Here is a 19,001-nt window from a genome sequence, read left to right as displayed (position 1 = left end):
TTTAAAACAAATGAGGAGAAGTTACTTCTCTTACATGGTTATGAATCTGGAATTCACTACCCCAGAATGTGCTGGATGCAGGGACATTGAGTAAATTTAAGGGGGAGATAGATTTTTAATTAGCACTGGATTGAAGGATTATGAAGAATGGGCAGGAAAGCGGAGTTGAGGTCAGAAAGCAATCAGCCATGATCATACTAAATGGTAGAGCAGGTTCAAGGGGTTGAATTGCCTCCTCCTGCTCCTAGTTCTTGTATCCTGATGTGTATATATATGTTGGTCAATTTAGTTTTGGTACATAGACAACTGAGATAACAAGTTGAATTAGTGGGTGAGATTTTCCGGCCGTGCTTGCCCCGAAACCAGAAAATCCCGCCTGAAATCAACGGACTGTTGCATGGTCTGTCCCCGTCGCTACAATTCTTGCAGTGAGCCAGTGTGAAGATAACAATTAAAGTACGTACACGCAGTAGCCAGTCTGTTTTTGTGTCTCTCGGTCTCTTCCTCTGTTTCTCTATCATGCTGTCTAATAAAATCTGATCAAATTTGCAACTAATAGGAAAAGGGGGTGTAATACATCCATTTTGTTTAACACAACAATGTGCAGCTTCTGTTTCTATTCACTTTGAGGTTCCTGAGTTACCGATCTATGTTTTTGTGTCTTCTCCAGGTGGTTTATGAAATATAATCACGTGAACCCAGAGGAGGCTGTGAGAATCCATATAGATGTTCAAGCAAAAAAGTCCGTAGGAATACACTGGGGAACATTTGCTTTAGCCAATGAGGTAAGTACTTTGCCTATCAAAGTACCATTTGCAGACACTAAGTTTTGAACTCATGACGCAAAGTTTATTTTGGTATTTGATAGTTGTAGTAATTTCCATACAATTTAGATTGGAAGCAAGACTTTAAATGGCAGTTGCAATTTTACTATTTTATCCAGTACCATTCCACATCTGTGAATCTTGGACAGTTTGTGTTGACTAATTGTTCAACCATTGTCATGATCTCTGCAGACATTATTAATATTTAAAGAGAAATTTGAATACCCCATGATTAATTGAAAGAACTATCACAAGCTTTCACATTTTTAAACAAAAGAAATGAAACAAAGCAGGCACTGTTAACACTAATGTTTATCAAGTATAAATCCAGATCCTCATTTTACTTCCTAATTCCACCTGAGAGTTCCCTTATACTTTACAAGATCTTGAGGATTAATTTGCATCTCCTTCTGAAATTAAACCAAGTGTGCCACAGTTCTCTGAAATTCACTTTTATTTATCCTGTATTCCAGCTATTCTCTGAGGTATGAGATTTCCTGGGCTTCCTTCCATTAACTGTTGGCTAAGTGACCCTCCAACTTTCCTCAAATGGTCGACTGTGATCTTCTCAATTCAAGCATTCGAGTGTTCGTGCTCAATGATTTAAAAAAACCGGGAACATTCCTGGGTCCCTAATGGCCTCAATGCTCCTTGCCCTGACTTTGGATACACAGTTTGCTTTCTCCCAGTCTACTCCCACAGCTGCTGGTGGCTCTGCCTTCTAGTTCTAAACAAACTGACTGCTGGCCTTCTGTTTCAGTGAGTAAACACACAAGGATACATTAAAACAAAGAAACCTTCCTAACTCCCACAGCCCAGCTCCCCGTGATAACATGGTATAATTTCAGTTGCTCCAACCAAATACATAAATTAATTACATTTTACTTTTAAACCGCCCATTGATTCTGTGACCCACATTAATAACTTACATCACCAGTAGAGTTACTAGTCTTCTTTCCAGACTTGTGCTTCCACTCAGAAACACCTTTGTTTATAAAAGTGCTTTAAGCCTCTTTAACATGGGAACTACATGAATAATTTAAATCCCTTATTGAAGTAACTATAGACCTCTTGTTCCTACCAAGAACTCAAAGAACGAAGAAAAGTACAGCACAGGAACAGGTCCTTTGGCCCTCCAAGCCCATACAGATCGTGATGCCCTAACTAAGCCAAAAATAAACCTTCTGCCCTTATTCAGTTTGTAACCCTCTATTTCCTACCTTTTCATGTACCCATCCAGATGCCTCTTAAATGTTGCAAATGTGCCTGCTTCCACTGCCACCTGTGGCAGTGCATTCCAGGCACCCACTATTCTCTGTGAAACACTACCCCTACACACTCACCTTGAACCTGTGCCCCTTGTAATTGACCCTGCCGATCCCTCCTGTCTATGTCCCTCGTAATTTTGTAGACCTCTATCAGGTTTGGTTTGATTTGATTTTATTATTGTCACATGAATTAACATAGCGTGAAAAGTATTGTTTCTTGCATGCTATACCATTCATAGAGAAGGAAACGAGAGTGTGCAGAATATAGTGTTATAGTCATAGCTAGGGTGTAGAGAAAGATCAACTTAATGCAAGATAAGTCCATTCAAAACTCTTGACAGCAGCAGGGAAGAAGGTCTCCCTCAGCCTCCATCTTTTCAGTGAAAATAATCCTAGTTTATTCAATCTCTCCTCATAGTCAACATCCTCAAGACCAGGCAACATCTGGTGAACCTTTGCACTCTAAAACTTCCACACCCTTCTAGTAGTGTGGTGACCAGAACTGCATGCAATACTCCAAATGCAACCTAACCAAGGTTTTATTTGGATGCAAACTCCAAGATGACTGATCCATTGCTTCAGTTTTCTCACTTTCATCTCTGACCTGATTAGCTAAACACAGATTACCTTTTGAAAGTATTACCCTGGATCTGGTTACTAGTTTCTCAATCCATTCATCTGCATTTAACATTTAATTTCTAAAACATGCAACTTATGAAATGAGATATTTGCTACATGTGCCACACATCATGGCTTAAGTGTGTAGCTCCTTAATCACTGACCAGAGTGTGTCTCCTAAATTGATTAGGGACCTTATTTCCACAAAGCTGGACTGGAAAGTGATGAGTTCTTGAGTGGCTCATTATGTTCACTGTTAGCTGAGCCAAACAGAGCAGAAGTTCCCCAGTCTGCTGAGTTAGCTGATTTCAGCTAGAATAGCAGCAGGAACCATTGAAGTTGACTTCAACAACCAAGGATAAGGGGAGGAAAGAAAACTTGACTATGGATTATAATTGCTATCCAGCATCTCCTGTTGGAGCTGCGTGTGTGTGGAAATGGGGTGGGGTATCCTTGCACCCTGCTGAATTTGGGACTGGCTTTTCATAGTGCAGCATGGCAGAAGTGGGATGAAACATCTACCCCATTCTTTCACACCCCACCCCCCCCACACACAATTCATTTTCCAAGGTCAGAGGGTCACTAGTAACATGAGATTGGCCCCAGTAGGCTCTACTGAGACAGAGCTTGTCTATCCAAGGTCACAAAATTCCAACATTCATGCTGTGGGACTAGAAAAGGTATTAAGGAATTTAAAGAGGGCAGTGCAGCCCTGGAAAAAAAGCAAAGAACCAAGGCCTAAAAAGATTAGGGTTGCAAATTCATTTGGAAGAAGAGGAGCCCCCTAGTTGCCTTTTCTTCCATTCAAAGAATTTGAAGCCTAACTGCTGCAGTCACTGGGTCAATCACCCCCTTCTTCCAGAAGGTTCTGAGGAAACTTCTACAATAAGTGAGGAGGAAAGCAGGAAAATCTGCTGGAACCCTAGACACCCACTTTCTGCCAGCAAATGTTATTGCCTTTCACACTGCTATTCCACCAGTTTCAGGTTAGAGCCAACACTACTTATAAGGCTAAATTACTGAATGAAGACTAAATATTTAGAATAGAATGGAAAAATAGAAGACTACATAATGATCAGGAATGGGAATTCATATTGCTTTCTGTCCCCCTTGCCCAGCTTGAGAATTTTGAGGCTGATTATCAGGTTAATGGCCTGATTGAGACTAACTAATTTAGCACAAGACTGAGAATTTAATCTGGGATCTTGGTGTGTGTAAAATTAGTCCCTCACCATGTTTTTCCACATCACCCACAGGGAAATGCACAGCTTTTGGAAATCTTAACATGTGACAAGGTACAAATTAAAGGCATATGATCTCAAAATGTAATAATATCAATGTCAGTATGTATATTGCTTCTAACTAAATAACTTGGGAGCTAGGAAAGGATCAGCGTTTGACTATATAAGACTGTTGCGTTGTTGAAAATAGAATATGATGTTTACAGGATACTGTAGATCTATAAATTGGCAGGGTTCAACATTCCAATAAACATCCACTGTGGGGCACTGTGCATGCAAAACTTGATCTATAAAATTAAAATTGCTGAGATGCATGAGGAATTTAATTCTGTCATTTTTTTGGTTAGTATCTCCTACTTCCTGAGAATTTATTAATGCAACCTCCTCACCTTGAGAGTAATTAATTGCCTAACTGGGTCCATAATTAAATCATTCAAAGAGAAAAGGGCATTCTTCCTCAAACTAGCTCTTTGCCTAGAGAATATAGCAGCTTAATATTCATGCTTTGTAATTATCTATCTCAGGGGTGTATCTCTTGTAATTATCTATTATTGCACCCAAGTCTGGGCAGATTTTCTGTTGTATTAAACATGATTATTTGCATCATGCACATTCCAAGTTGCTATATTCACTGTCCTTGTGGTGAATTACATTCATATTTTTAATAGACCTTATTTTCTCCCCACTTGGAGGATATCTCCAAATTTTCTCCTCCTCCACAATGGCTGAAAGATTAGGCAACTCCCAAAATCTATAAGAGTATAATTTGTTTCTCCAAATTACATGTAGAAATATTCCCTTTTAAAGGAAATTAATTTTCCTGTCATTTTTCCCTTATTTTCCTGAAGGTATTAACAAGGATGTTGCTCCTGAAGGTATTGACGGTGGAAGACCTTCTGAATCATTGACTATGATACAGTTCCTGTAGGCTGAAGTGAGGCAGGCAACCAATTTAAATAATTAAAGCCCCTATTAGAGCAATTTACTGACAGTAGCAACATGCATATTAAAATATACAAGTGACAGGGAACAGGGAGTAGTAGTGAATGGTTGTTTATCCGACTGGCAGAAGGTTTATAGAGAGCTTCCCCTCTGGTCAGTGTTAGGACACCTGCTGACTCTTATATTTGTTAATGATAGACTTTAGTGTGGAGGGCACAATTTCAAAATTTTGGAAGTAACACAAAACGTAAAGCATTGTGAACTTTGAGAAGTATTGTGTTAAACTTCAAAAGAACATAGGTTAGTGGAATGGGTGGACAAGTGGCAGATGACATTTCATGCAGGGAAGTGTAATGTTGTTTATTTTGTAGGAAGAATGGGGAAGGGCGACATAAAATAAAGTGTAGAATTTTAAAGGTGGTGCAGCAGCAGACGGGCAAGAAGATTTATTTGCACAGCCATTGAAGGTGGCAGATTGAGACGCCAGCTAATGAAGCATAAGAGATATTGGGCTTTGTGAAAAGGAGCACAGAGTGTAAAAGCAATGAAATTACAATAAACCTGTATAAAATGCTGGTTCGGTTTCAGCTGTAGCATTGCATTCAATTCTGCAAACTGTAATATAGGAAGGACACAAAGGCATTAGAAAGGGTGTAGAAAACATGCACAAGAATAGTTCCAGTGATGAAGAACTTCAGTTACGTGCAGGTGCTCTTCTTAGAGAAAAGGTGGTTAAGAGGAGAGTTGGTCAAGATATTCAAATATTGATGGGTCTAGACATGCAAAGGGGAGAAACTATTCCTGTTAGTGAAAGAATTGAGAACCAGATGACACCTAGTTAAGGTGATTGGCAGAAGAAGTATCAACAACATGAAGAAAAACATCTTTACACAGCAAGCCATTAGGATCTGGACTGTGCTACCTGAACGTGAGGTGGAGGCATATTCAGTTGTGGCTTTTAACAGAGACTTGGATCATTATCTGAAGAGGAACAATTAATAGGGCTACTGGGAAAAGGCATTTGGTGAATTGTTCTTTCAGAGGGCCAGCAGAGACATGATGGGTTGAATGATCATCTTTGCTGTGACCAGTCTATGATTTAGAGGGCCCATTGGTATTTTATTGGTAGTGAAGCGGTCCCTCCCGCCTGCCACATGCAGAGGTTGCTAGCTTCCCTTGGCCATCTAATATTTTAAAATTATACTGACCCCTCCAAGGATGGCTTCATTTTCTTCCAATGAATAGGCCAGCAGCTTCTACATCCCATGAGGACATTGAGCTCAGAGGTGGCCAATTAGGAGGCCACATCCAGGAATATTGCTGTGCCAGTCAGGTTGCAGACATTTGTGGGCGTGGGACTCTTGATAAAGGTACTGACAGCAACACTCCCTCAGCAGAGCCAAAAAAACGAATGTTGCCTCTTCAGAATCATCTGCAAACACTACAGATCTATTTTAGATGTGAAGATTAAAAAGTCTTGTGCCACTCTGCTAGCAATGCACCTACAGACCTCTGCAGTGACTTGAATGAAAACAGCAAAACCCCTATCATTAGGTCTTGTACAGCAGCTTGAGTCTGACCATTCTTCTTTTTCCTCTAAGGTTTAACACAATCATAATGAATAACAACAGTACAGAAAATAGCTTATGTTACAGCAATAATTTAATGAACTTCCATTTAGAGGTGTAGGAGAGGGGAAAGGAAAAGAGAGAAATAGGAAGAAGAAAAGGGAAAGAAAAAGTCATTGGTTATTCTGATTGATATTTCATTGATGAACTCCATTTGCTTTCAATTTGGCTGTACTACCCGACTCTAACTCTGCCTATCCTGGGCAGGTAGCAACATTGACACAAACAATTCCACTGTGCAGAATCATTTTTATTGAACGTCACTAGGAGGAATCTACCAGGTTCTGTGGTCTTTGATCGCAGCAGAACAGCAATTGAGTTCAACAGGTTACCTCAATTCACTGACGAGTTGGATAAATTAAACTTAAACATATATTCTATTGCCAGCATTTCCAGTGACTCATTCTGGCAAATATATAAGCTGAAGATTTCCACTAAAACACTGCTAGTACGGTGTTACTAGCCCAGAAGTGCTACTAGTCCAGAATTTCAAAATGTTGGTTGTACTACTCCTGGACACTTAGCCCCTGTGTCACTCTCTGACTGTAGAATGCTAGCATGGGTGTGCCACATTGCACAGAAGCATGCAGGGTGGTCAAACAATGTTTAAACTGATTTGGCGTTCAACTGCCATTTTGTTCCTCTCAGTCCCTGTTAACTTTTGATTTTCTCAATTGCGTGCGTTCAGCTGCACAAGAGATCTCAACCCCGCCTCCCAGACCTCCCCACCCCTTACTAGTGCTACTTAATGGGATCACCAGATCCTACTTTGCAGGTCACCTTTTGAGCAGCTCTTGGCTTTCAGGGCCTGGTTATGTACTACACTATCTTGGCATAGGCGACTGCAGCCTATATTAGCTGGCTGAGAGGCAACAGCAGGGACACTGACAGAATGGCAGTAGGTTAATGATGTAATTCAGAGAGAGAACAGCAGACTGTACGCAATAGATACACTGCCATTCTCTTGAGGTGATCATTCTGCAATTTCAGTAGTCTAGTGGAGCACAGCTTTCTGCACTGCTGTGAGAGCTTGCATGCCCTTTTCAGCATTGAGATGTGCAGTCTCAGTTGGCATGGCACCAAACTGCACTTGCATAGCAATGAGTCTCCCATCAGCTCAGATAGAATGGCCTTCCTCACAGCTGGACCTGTGATGTGGAGAATCGTTTTCTCCATCAGCTTTAGCACCTGTATAAATGTGTGCCTGACCCCAATTGCTTCTCTGTTGCTTCCTGCAGTTATGTGCGACCTTGTCTGGAAAGCGGAAGGGTTGGATATCAGTATGTTGTACTGTGTTTGGGTAATGTGCCTGCTAAAGAGTTGAAGTATGTGAAAGAGGTAAATGTGATGCTGACAGTATTGCTAAATGTGTGAGAGCGAGGTGGAGAATCTGAATGTTAGGTATGAGTTTTGATTATTGTTGGGTGCGCAATAGTGCTGTGGTGCATTGAGCGATATAAGGGGTTGGTGGTGTGGTCCGGAGGAAAAATCATTTGAAAACGTATTCGCTAACCATGACCACCTGTGTTTATATCAACAAATAAATGATAGTGAGAGAATGTCAGTATTAGATTATCACTTAGTGAACGTTTGTGGGAAATGGGTAATTATCTATAGCGCATTACTGGCAATGTTAAAAGGGTGCAATTTATTGATTATTTTTGAAGGTATTCCATTAAGAGGCTGATTATTAGGCTGTTTATAATGACAGATGATGCGTGTTTCTGATATAATCAGTAATGTGCAATTGGGATGCTCATTTTATTTATAAAATTGCATAAATTTTCAGCTCATATCGTCGCTAAAATCTTGGCGATATTTTCCAGGTCTGTGAAACCAATTATATTGCTGCGTACACAATTTTTTTTGTCTTTGATTGACTAATACTGTTGGAAAAGTCAATAAAAAATGAAATCTTAAAGATTTAGTATATTCCCAAATCTCAGATCTACATTGAAAGGGAGGCAATAAATATGGCAGTTTCCAGGTTTCATTCTGCCCCCTCACCATTTTCTGGAGGTGGGTGGGCGGGGGAAGCAGGGTACACACTTGTATATGACGGGTAACCTATTAAACTAATTAAGGGCAAATTGAAGGAGATCAATTGGAATTTTCTGATCTGCCTTCAGGTTCTTGGCAGTGGCAGAGAAGTTTTAGTTGCCTAGAGACAGATCATGAGAGCAGTATTCAAGCAGGCAAGATGGGCCTCTAAGCTTGTCTGAACACAGCAGATTATCCTGTAGAGTAGTTCCTTCCTGCAGTGGCCACGTTAAATTTAATCTTTGAGAAAGTTGGAGAAGGTGCATCTCCACTTTGGGCACCTCCTCCCTCGATTTAAACGCAGCCAACATCTGCATCAAGAGCCCATCCAACTTCTTTAATAGGAAGTGAGCCCACCCTCTGGCCATTAACTGGCTGTTTTGGAAAAATCATATTGAATGTTCAGAGGCAACCCTGTCAGGCACAACCCTTGCAGACATGAGCAAATTTGGGGCCAAATATGTTTTAAAATGAGGAGATAGAGGTTGAAAAGATGGTTTAAGTTTAACTACTTTATGTTTAGGGTTGTGTATATATGGAGCAGCCTTCTAAAAGAAGCAAGGGGATTGATTCTGCATGCAAAGAAAATACTGTACAAGTATCTGGGGGGGAAAAAAGGGGTGTACAAGAGCTATTGTGGGATATTTTTTGTTTTGGGGGCTGTTCTTTCCTAGCATGAATTTCAAGTTTTAGGAGGTTCTTTCCTAAGACGAGCATATTCAATATTTTGCTTCATAGCATGATTAAAGGCACAAAATAATCTTTAAAGTCATACTGGCAGTCATCTATTTTTGTACAGTACCTTCAATTTACTGTCCTTTTTATAATTTTCTAAACCCCAAAGCTTTCCTAGTAACCGCGTATTGACAAGAGGAAAATAACTGGGGCTGTTCACCAGATTGGTTAGGAAGAAGAGTCATGTTGGATGCTTAAGCGTTAACCATTTCTCTCTCCACAGATGCTACTAGATCTGCTGAGTTTCTCCAGCATTTTCTGTTTATGTTGCAGTACGTTCCTTGTTGTGAATGTCTATAGATGTTGGCTGATGACCAGACCAATCCCTCTGCCTTGCCTTGCCTTCCCTTTAACTCCTTGCCCTACTGGAATAAATAGCCTGTCAGCCCCTGTCTGGGCTTACAGTTGATGAGGAGCCATTGGGAAGGTATTTTAAAGTTGCTGCTACCCAAGCACATGTGGAGGAGATTATTAACAGCACAACACTCAAAAAAAAATGAAAACACAAGGTCATTAATTCCAGTGGAGATTATTCATATTTAATTCTAATTTTAGATACCTTTATAATATATTTTCCACTCATGACACTTGCCACAATTCAAATTCATACTTCCTTCATTTAGAAACAAAATTCCTACCACAATGAGCTCCATTTTAAAAAAAACCTTCCAATTATTTTTCTTGGAAATACCAGAAGAAACACACAAAAAGTAGAAGTTATTTCTTTGGAATTCTGAACTTTTGGCTATGTTGTGGAGATCACTGTTAGAGCAGTTTTGCTGCACACATTTAATGTTGCTGCAAAGGAGAAACAATTAGCACCAATACTACACTTGGACTGGACTTTCCCAGCCAACTGGGGTCAACCTGGGAGATGGGTGGGGGCTGGTACCATGGCGATGGAAGGTGTTTGCGGGGATTATCATCATGCTATTGTGCATACTGCCAGTGGCACGAACCTTAGTGATGTGACCACCAACTGGGCACCAATTGAACAGCTAATGGTCAAATCAAGAGCCACTTCCCAAACCTGCTGGCATTTTTCCCACATTTGTAGAGCCAGCTGCCACATGGGGAGACTACTAGGTAAACCCTGGCAGCCTCCCAATTGGTTTCTAAGGGGAGTGGTCTTTTTTATGGTTACTTCATGGTCATGGAGAACCCACCTGGCAGCTATCCCTGCAGCAAAAGTTCTGCCAATGTACCACAACTCTCCTCCTCTGTCTGTTCACTGGGGATGTTTACTTTGTCCTATAGCTGCAGCCTCAGCATTGGTCACCACTAGCAGCAGAAATTGCAAGTGAACTCCCCTCCTGAATTAGCAGCCCTAGTAGCAACCTGTTCATTGGCCGCTGCCAGCAACATGCCACCCCAGGATCCTGCCGCCTGAGAAGCAAGATCGATTCCTGCTCTTGGCCCCGGTGGCAGGACATGACAGTCAGCAAGATGAAACAGCAGTTGGAATGTAAGTTGAATGTCTCAAAGGCCTCAATTGACCTCTGATCAGAAGCAGAACTCTTTTTCTAGGGAATTTCATGCAACATAGTTCCTATATCACACTGGGGCCTAATTACGTTACCATTGCATTATTGGTGGGAAGCAACATTAAAGTATAATCCACCCTTTGATAATCACGTTAGTGGTTGAGACCAGGCTGGCAAATATTCTCGCAGTATGGATACTTGCTTTACACCACTTTTGTAGACTGTACCTTTAACAGCCTGCAAGTTGGTCTATGTCATAAGAGAATAGTTAACATACATATCTGTAGTATAATGTTACCTCATTACTATGCTTGCTTAAATGAGTTTATGACTTTGCAAAATAGGAATTAAAGTTTTTGCAAAACTGCCTGTTTGCAAACGTTTTGCTTTCTTTTTAAGCCTGTGGGTAATCGGAGGAATATATTTATTTTAATTAGCAGGTGGTCTGATGGACTTTGACTCTGCCACACCCAAAGGAGTCAAAAATTGGCCATGAAACCTCTATACTTAAAAGGTCAGTCCCCTAGCATTAAAACACTGGAGGGAACTGAGTATGTATTTTAAAAATAGCTCCTGTGAATTCTGCCTTTGTAAAGTTCAACTTTATTATGGTTTGCAAGGTCAAATATTTTGGGAGATTAGGTTTGTTGTGGCATGGCAGTGAAACTATTTTTTGCAAGAAGAGTCAAGGAATGTATGCAGCAAAACATAGCTGAGGATTCAGTAATTCCACAGTACTCAGCCACAGTTAGCTTTGACTTTTGAAACTGATTGCCATGTTGCACGGCATTACTGAGTTATTACTTGTTTAACCTAAGCCTACCTTTCAAATAATAACTGTTTTATTTCGCACTTGATGCAAAGGAGAAAATTCCCTAAATATTTCAGGTTATTTTGCAATAATGTTGATAATTTTCGGCAGGTATTCCAATGGCTCCACAAATCTCCACAATCTGAATATTCTTCTTTTGACCACTTGTACATTCAGCAAGTTCACAAGTGTATTTAATCTTTTGTCCCTCCTCTGACCACATGTCAAAATGCTGCTCCAATCTGCTTGTTTAGTTGGCTAACTTGTCAGTGTCACCGAAGACAATGAGCTGTTTTGTAAACCCCTATTCTCAATCTCCTGGTCTCTGTCAACCCACTTGAATTCCTCAACCACCTTCCTTGATTTTGCCTTGCTGTCAGTTACAGGCTGCAGTAGCTCTTCTGTATGAGTAACTGCCCACACACTGCCAATTAGCTTTGCCTAAATACAATCTCTATTCTGGCACTAGGATAGTTTTTACATTAATCTTTTGCGTTTTCGTTCCTTAGCTTTAGGAAATTGTTCCCTCACTATAAAATCAGTCCAAGTACTCTGCCATTCTGCCAGTTTCACTATGCACAGTCACTGGGAAATGCAATTGATTGAGTTTGATCATGAAAACTCCCCCCATACACAACCCCCAAAACTCCACCCCTCCTCTGCTGATAGAGCTGAGATGACCAATTTGACCTACATTCTACTCTGCTAACATCAAAATTACACAGATTCATTTTCCATCCCTGGAAGCCAGTGCTTAATGAACTATTTATTCATAAACTCACCCAAAACTAATGTTTTGACCATTGCCTTTTGACTTTTGGGAAACGTTTGAGGAAAAGAAACAAATGGAAAGTGGCTTATGAGAGGTATAGGATGACATTTTTCATGATCTAAAGGATCTAATTAATGTTAGATCTGTCCTGCTGTTGGTCGATAGGCAGTCAGAATTAAAAGCTTGCATTTATATCACAACTTTCACCACCTTGGATACCTTTAAAGTGGTGTATGGTCAGTGAGGTACTTCTGAAATGTAGTTATTATGGGAATGTAGGAAAACACTATTTTCACAGTAACTTCAGTGCAGTGTTAATGTAAATCTGTGACACTAATAAACTTAAAACAAAATTGTAGAAAATTTACTGATTTTTAGACAGTGCTGATTGTTGGAACACTGATATTAGAAAATGGGAATTATAACAATCGCCCTTCACCATCAACATGCACAAAGTTCATGGTGACCTGAGATGTCTTTTAATTCAACCCTCCAAGCAGTGGTCAAAGGGGCATTGGTTAAAAAATATCAGAAATCAAGTTAATAGGCATCCTTCTTAAATCAGAAGAAACATTAGGCTAGGAAGATTTAAGGATTTGGAAGAATTACTTTGAGAAACAATCAAATGACTTTCCCCGGAGTGGCATAGTGGTTAGCACTGCTGCCTCACAGCGCCAAGGACCTGGGTTCAATTCCTGGTTGTCTATGCAGACTCTGCACATTCTCCCTGTGTCTGCGTGGGTTTCATCCAGGTGCTTTGGTTTCCTCCCACAGTCCGAAAAATATGCTGGTTAGGTGTATTGACAATGCTAAATTCTCCCTCAGTGTACCCAAATGGGTGCCAGTGTGTGGTGACTAGGGGATTTTCCAGTAACTTCATTGTGGTGTTTAATGTAAGCCTACATGTGATACTAAGTAAACTAAACTAATCACTAGACATTATAGCATGATTTTCTTTCCATTGTAATTGGGGTTAGGGGATCAATGGTGAAATTATCAATTTTAGCAAACTGACTTTTAGCAAAAGCAATAAAATAATTCTTGTCAGTGGAATTTGTGTGTGGAATGTGATTACTTCAAAGTATGTGCTAAATCGCCTGAGCTCTTGTCTCGTACATGAGCAAGAACCACTGTTGTCTCTGAGACAAAGTTGCTGTAAAGTGTATTGCTGTGGAGATACTTTTGTAGTTTTAATTTGAATCCTGTACCAGGCAATTGCCATTCATTGCAGAAAAGCCAGAATTAGGAGGAATTTATCTAAATTAAGTGTAACAGAGAATTAGCCACATATTACTGACCAAAGGATTATTTTTCGGAAACAATCCTAAAGCTTAAATCTGGGAACAAAATAAGTGAAATTGTATTGCTCACAAAGAGCACAAAACTTCAGGCTTCTTACAAAGCAGTCATTGTTCCAAGGTGGAGCAGACAGTATAGCTATACACAGTTTGAGCTAGTCATGATGTGCCCTAATTACCATGAAACTGAGACAATTTAACAAATTATAGGTAGTTTGAAAAAAAAACTTTTTTTGTAGAGAAGTGCATTTTTAGAATTAGTATTTCCTTATCTGCTGCAGAATATAATGATCAATTAGAAACGCTGGAAACAGGAATTAATTAAGTAACTGTTGTGGGAAAATTATTTAACTGTATTTGTACATTGAATACAATGCAAGATGTAAAGTAAAATATGATTCTTATTTGTCAATGTATCGACAATAGATTCCCTAATTTCTTCTGATTCCTATTCATTTTCCTGTTCATTCATATTTGAACCTTTTTCTTAATTAAAAAATAGTTTGAGTTCCATTTTTTTTTCCACAGCACCATACTCTCTCAGCCCTTCGAATAAACCACTCCCTACGTTGTCTGGACTGACCTGAAAATCTTTTGGTAAAAGGTGTCCAGGATTGCGCATGGCACACACTCCTTCTATGGTAGATGTCTGGTACTCACAAGTGTTCAATCGGGCTGCTCTGTAAGGGTCCGAGGGTGTGTGCAAGAAGTTTTTAAAACACCTATTAATATATTTAAATAAAATCATAGCGTTATTGCAGGACCCACGATATTCAGGCTATAGTACCGAAGCCTTGTGCTCCAGAACTTGCAGCACCTCTGGCCAAGCTGTTCTAGTAAGAAGTCTCACAACACCAGGTTAAAATCCAACAAGCTTATTTGATGGTAAATCCACAAGCTTTCAGAAACGCTGTTCCTTCGTCAGGTGTGTGGAAGGTTCTGATCAGAGAAGGGCATGTAAAGGCGCACACAGTTTACAGAATACTAATTAGAATGCGAGTCCCCACAGCTAATCTGCTATTCAAGTCTTAAAGGTGCAGACAATGTGAGTGGAGATAGCATTAAGCATAGATAACCTGGCGAAGGAACAGTGTTTCCAAAAGCTTGTGGGTTTACTATCAAATAAACTTGTTGGACTTTAACCTGGTGTTGTGAGACTTCTTACTGTGCTTATCCCAGTCCAACACTGGCATCACCACATTAAGCTGTTCTAGTACAGCTACAACAGTGCATGCATCTACCTGTGGAAAATTGCCCAGGTATATGCAGTACATAAAAGCAGGACCAATCCAATCCAGTCAATTACTGCCCCAACAGTCTTCTCTCAATCATTAGTAAAGCATAGGAAGGGATCATCAACACTTTCAAGTGACATTTGCTGAACGATAACCTGCTCATTGATGCTCTGTTTGGGTTCCACCAGGGCCACTCTGCTCCTAACCTATTTGTTTATACATGGATATAAGAGCTGAAATGCAGAGGTGAGAGTGACTATCCTTGATACTGAAGCTGCATTTGACCGTGTGTTGCATCAAGGGATCCTACTTGGCACAAAGGAAGAAGGTTGTAGTTTTTGGAACTCAGTCATCTCAGCTCAAGGATGTTGCTGCAGAAGTTCCTCAAGGTAGTGTTCTGGGCCCAACCATCTTCAGCTGCTTCGTTAATGACTTTTCTTCCATCATAAAGTAGTGGGGATGTTTGCTGATGACTGCATAATGTTCAGCACCTTATGTGTCAACTCAGATACTGAAGCAGCCCATGTCCAAATGCAGCAAGACCTGGACAATATCCAGGCTTGGGCTGACAAGTGGCAAGTACCATTTGCGCCATACAAATGTCAGGCAATGACCATCTCCAACAGGAGAGAATCTAACCATTACCCCTTCTTATTCAACAGCATTACCATTGCTGAATTCCCCTATTTAGCAACATTTTGGGGGTTACCTTTGACCAGAAACTTAATGGACTAACCATATAAATACTGTGACTACAAAATTGCAGGTTAAAGGCTAGGAATCCCACGGTGAGTAACTTAACTTCTGACTTCTCAAAGCCTGTCCACTATGTACAAAGCACAAGTCAGAAGTATGATGGAATACAATCCTGGATGAGTTCAATTCCAACAACATTAAGGAAGCTTGACACCATCCAGCACAAAGCAGCCGCTTGATTGGCATCCCAGCCACAAACATTCATTCCCACCGCCACCCATGCACAATAACAGCAATGTGTCCAATGTACAAGATGCACTGTGGGAACTTTCCAGGGCTCCTCAGTGTGCCTACTTCACATGGACTGCAGTGATTCAAGAAGGCAACTCACTACTTTGACAAAGAGTCATCTGGACTCAAAACGTCAGCTCTTTTCTCTCCTTACAGATGCTGCCAGACCTGTTGAGACTTTTCAGCATTTTCTCTTTTGGTTTCAGATTCCCACATCCGCAGTAATTTGCTTTCATCACTGCCACCTTCTACAGGGCAATGAGGGATGGGCAATAAATGCTGGCCAAGCTAGTGAAGCCCACATCCCTTGAATGAATAAAAGAAAATACACTTCAGAAATACTACATTGGCTGTAAAGCATTTGAAACATCCAATGGCCATGTAATTCCAATTCTCTTCCCACACCTACTGGTGCATTCAGACAGACATTCATCTGTTTCTTTGACTAGTAATTCCTGGAACAAATCGCTAGTCTATCACCAGGGGCTTAAAGCTCGATAGGAGGCCACTCCACATCAAGCATGGCTAACCAGGAGTGTCGCCTTCAGACACCAGCCATTGGTGTGTTGGAAGGATTTTGCAGGTTTATTCTCGATCTGTTTGAGCATGTTATGAATGCACCTGGGTGAAACTAGAACTTGGAGCTTCTGGCTCAGAGGCAGGAACTCTACCCACAACAGGGCCATGTTAAGCACTATATGAATGCAAGTCTTTTCTCACTGGCAACAAAGACTCATGAGCAACACTATTTAAAAAGCTGATTTGCTACGTACAATTTTTTAGTAGTAACTATGTCCTCTAAGGCTGCCAATTAAAGCTTGGGCATATTCTGGCCTAATTTCTGACTTGCAGAAATGATTTCAGACATTCAGTAACTGAATAAAATGAAAATTCATATGCAGCAGGATAACTAACTTAGAACAGGCACTCTGTGGAATACAAAGTGTGGTGATATCCCATGTTAGAACCCTGCACACTGCGCCATGGAGTGAAGTTCTCCCCTGCATTTCCCCCTCCTCCCCCACAGACACGTCCTGATTTCCTTACCTCAGCTTTGTCAACATAGAGAACCTCTAAGTTGAGAGTCAGTACTTTCCCAAACATGAGGAAAAGAGGCAAGTAAATCATCTCTGAGCCCCTCTAATCCATCTCCTAGACTGCTTTTCCCATTTATGAGGCTGCAGTAGCATCTGGCCCAATGAGAGAAGATTTGCCAAATTTGACTGTTTCTTCTTTGGTAGTTGCGGTTACAGGAGGAACTCTTGCTTCAATGCTTTGTGATAGCGGAATTTATTATATTGAGATTTGAGGACAGATTTTCACGGAGTCTGACTGATTTTGAGGCTTGAAAAATGGCAGGCAAAACTCCAATTCGCAAGTCCTGCACCGGTGGCACAGTGGTTAGCTGCTGCTTCACGGCACCAGGGACCCAAGTTCCATTCCTGGCTTGGGTCACTGTCTGTGTGGAATTTGCACATTCTCCCGTCTCTGTGTGCATTTCCTCCGGGTGTTCCAGTTTCCTCCCGCAGTCCGATGATGTGTGGGTTAGGTTGATTGGCTTTGCTAAATTGCCCCTTAGTGTCAGGGGATCAGCTAGGATAAACGCATGGGGTTATGGGGATTGGGTCCTCGTAGGATTGTAGTTGGTGCAGACTCAATGGGCCAAATGGTCTCCTTCTGCTCTGCAGGATTCTATGATTCTATTTCTGGCAGAGCCCATTTTTGATGGTAGGGGACATGCATAGATGGGAAATTTGAATTGAGCAGGGTTATTTGAAATTAATGCTCAAGCACATCTCATTTTCCAAGGGCTTAAGCACATGGGGAGGGGTCCGCCAACCCTGTTTGCTGCTGGCAGGAATCCTAGTGTCCCACTGAATCGGACCAGCAAACCTAATGCCATTCACCTGCCTTTATGGACAGGAACCTGAAAATTATGCAAATCCACTGGTTTGCATTTCATTAGCAGGCTAGAAGCCAGATTCAGTGGCCTCCCATTATGCACCTTCCTCCCCATCAGAAACCGCACCAACTGGGCTTTGGTGGTGGTTTTGACATTCGTGGACTGGCATGAGGGATAGGGGGAGGAATCAAAAAGGTAAATGCAGTGCCCATGTGCCCTTCTGCTGCCAGGCTGCAGAGAGAGGGTTGCCTTGGGGGAACTGGAGATTGGGAGGGGGGATTTTGGGCAGGGGGAAACGGGTTCTGAAAGGCAGACATTGACAGCTGGAGTGCATTGATTGACAAGCCATCTGGCATGAATTTGGGGGGGGGGGAACCATCTGTCACATGGTGTACAGAATGTGAATACTGCTCACAGGACAGACGTGTTGCTGAAGGCGTTCAGCTTTCACTCATCAGGACAAATGTAAAATTGCCGAATTTCAAATGATCACAATTTATCCTACAGTAGATATAAGTGCTGATTTGTTGACAAGTCAACTCTGGCCCTGGCAATGACATAGAGAAAGCAATAGGGAACCGAAGGCTGCTCAAGTTCCTACAGATTTCATTGCTGATGTTTCCCAAGGAATGTTATCACAGTTAAGTATATTATGAATGCTTGGTTGAGTTTCAAAAGCTTCAAAACCACTGATCTCAGCAAAGGGCAGAGTTCATATTTTGATCAACAGTTTTAAGGGATTATTAAAGAATTCACTAGTGAATAGCAGTTTGTTTTTGCTATAGTATGATCACTAGAGGATTTAAATTTATTGAATGGGTTTCATGAATTAGTTTTTTTCAATATCAAGTGTGTATGAAAGAGAGCTCTTTTAGATTGTTAAAAGTGTAATCTCTTAAAACTGTTGGTCAAAAGTTTATTTTTTTATTATCTCCATATAGGTCCTCCATCTGCCCATAGTGCATACTGGATGAGTGGCAATGGAGGTGACATGGGGTTCTCAGCTGAGGTAACCTAAAATGAGGGGAAATAGAAGTGACATGGAGTTATAGAACCATGGGGATAGGAGGGGCATGGATGAGGTTTGAAGGTGTGAGGAGCTTGGAGGATGGGTTGGGGCCAAGGGTATAAGAGCCAGAGGGTTTAAACTGCCTTTTCTGTGACTAAGTCAAAGGCCTGAACTAAGCCAGGCCTTGTAACCGGTCCATCTCAGCA

At 41.0% G+C, this 19,001-nt stretch overlaps 1 protein-coding gene across 4 annotated transcripts in view; it reads left to right on the top strand.

Moving 5' to 3' along the window:
* napepld (N-acyl phosphatidylethanolamine phospholipase D) overlaps positions 1-19,001 on the top strand; it is a 50,558-nt gene that overhangs the window by 16,157 nt on the left and 15,400 nt on the right. For all 4 annotated transcript variants that reach the window (XM_080207474.1, XM_080207475.1, XM_080207476.1 and 1 more), the window contains exon 4: positions 671-785. In XM_080207474.1, coding sequence (XP_080063600.1) covers positions 671-785 — 115 coding nt within the window. The remainder of the gene's footprint in view (positions 1-670; positions 786-19,001) is intronic.

This window comes from Carcharhinus amblyrhynchos, chromosome 19 (genome assembly GCF_965287045.1).
Source record: "Carcharhinus amblyrhynchos chromosome 19, sCarAmb.v2.hapA, whole genome shotgun sequence".
NCBI classification, from domain to species: Eukaryota; Metazoa; Chordata; class Chondrichthyes; order Carcharhiniformes; family Carcharhinidae; genus Carcharhinus; species Carcharhinus amblyrhynchos.
The sequence above is the reverse complement of the archived record's forward strand: the minus strand, read 5'-3'. Positions and strand labels throughout refer to the sequence as shown.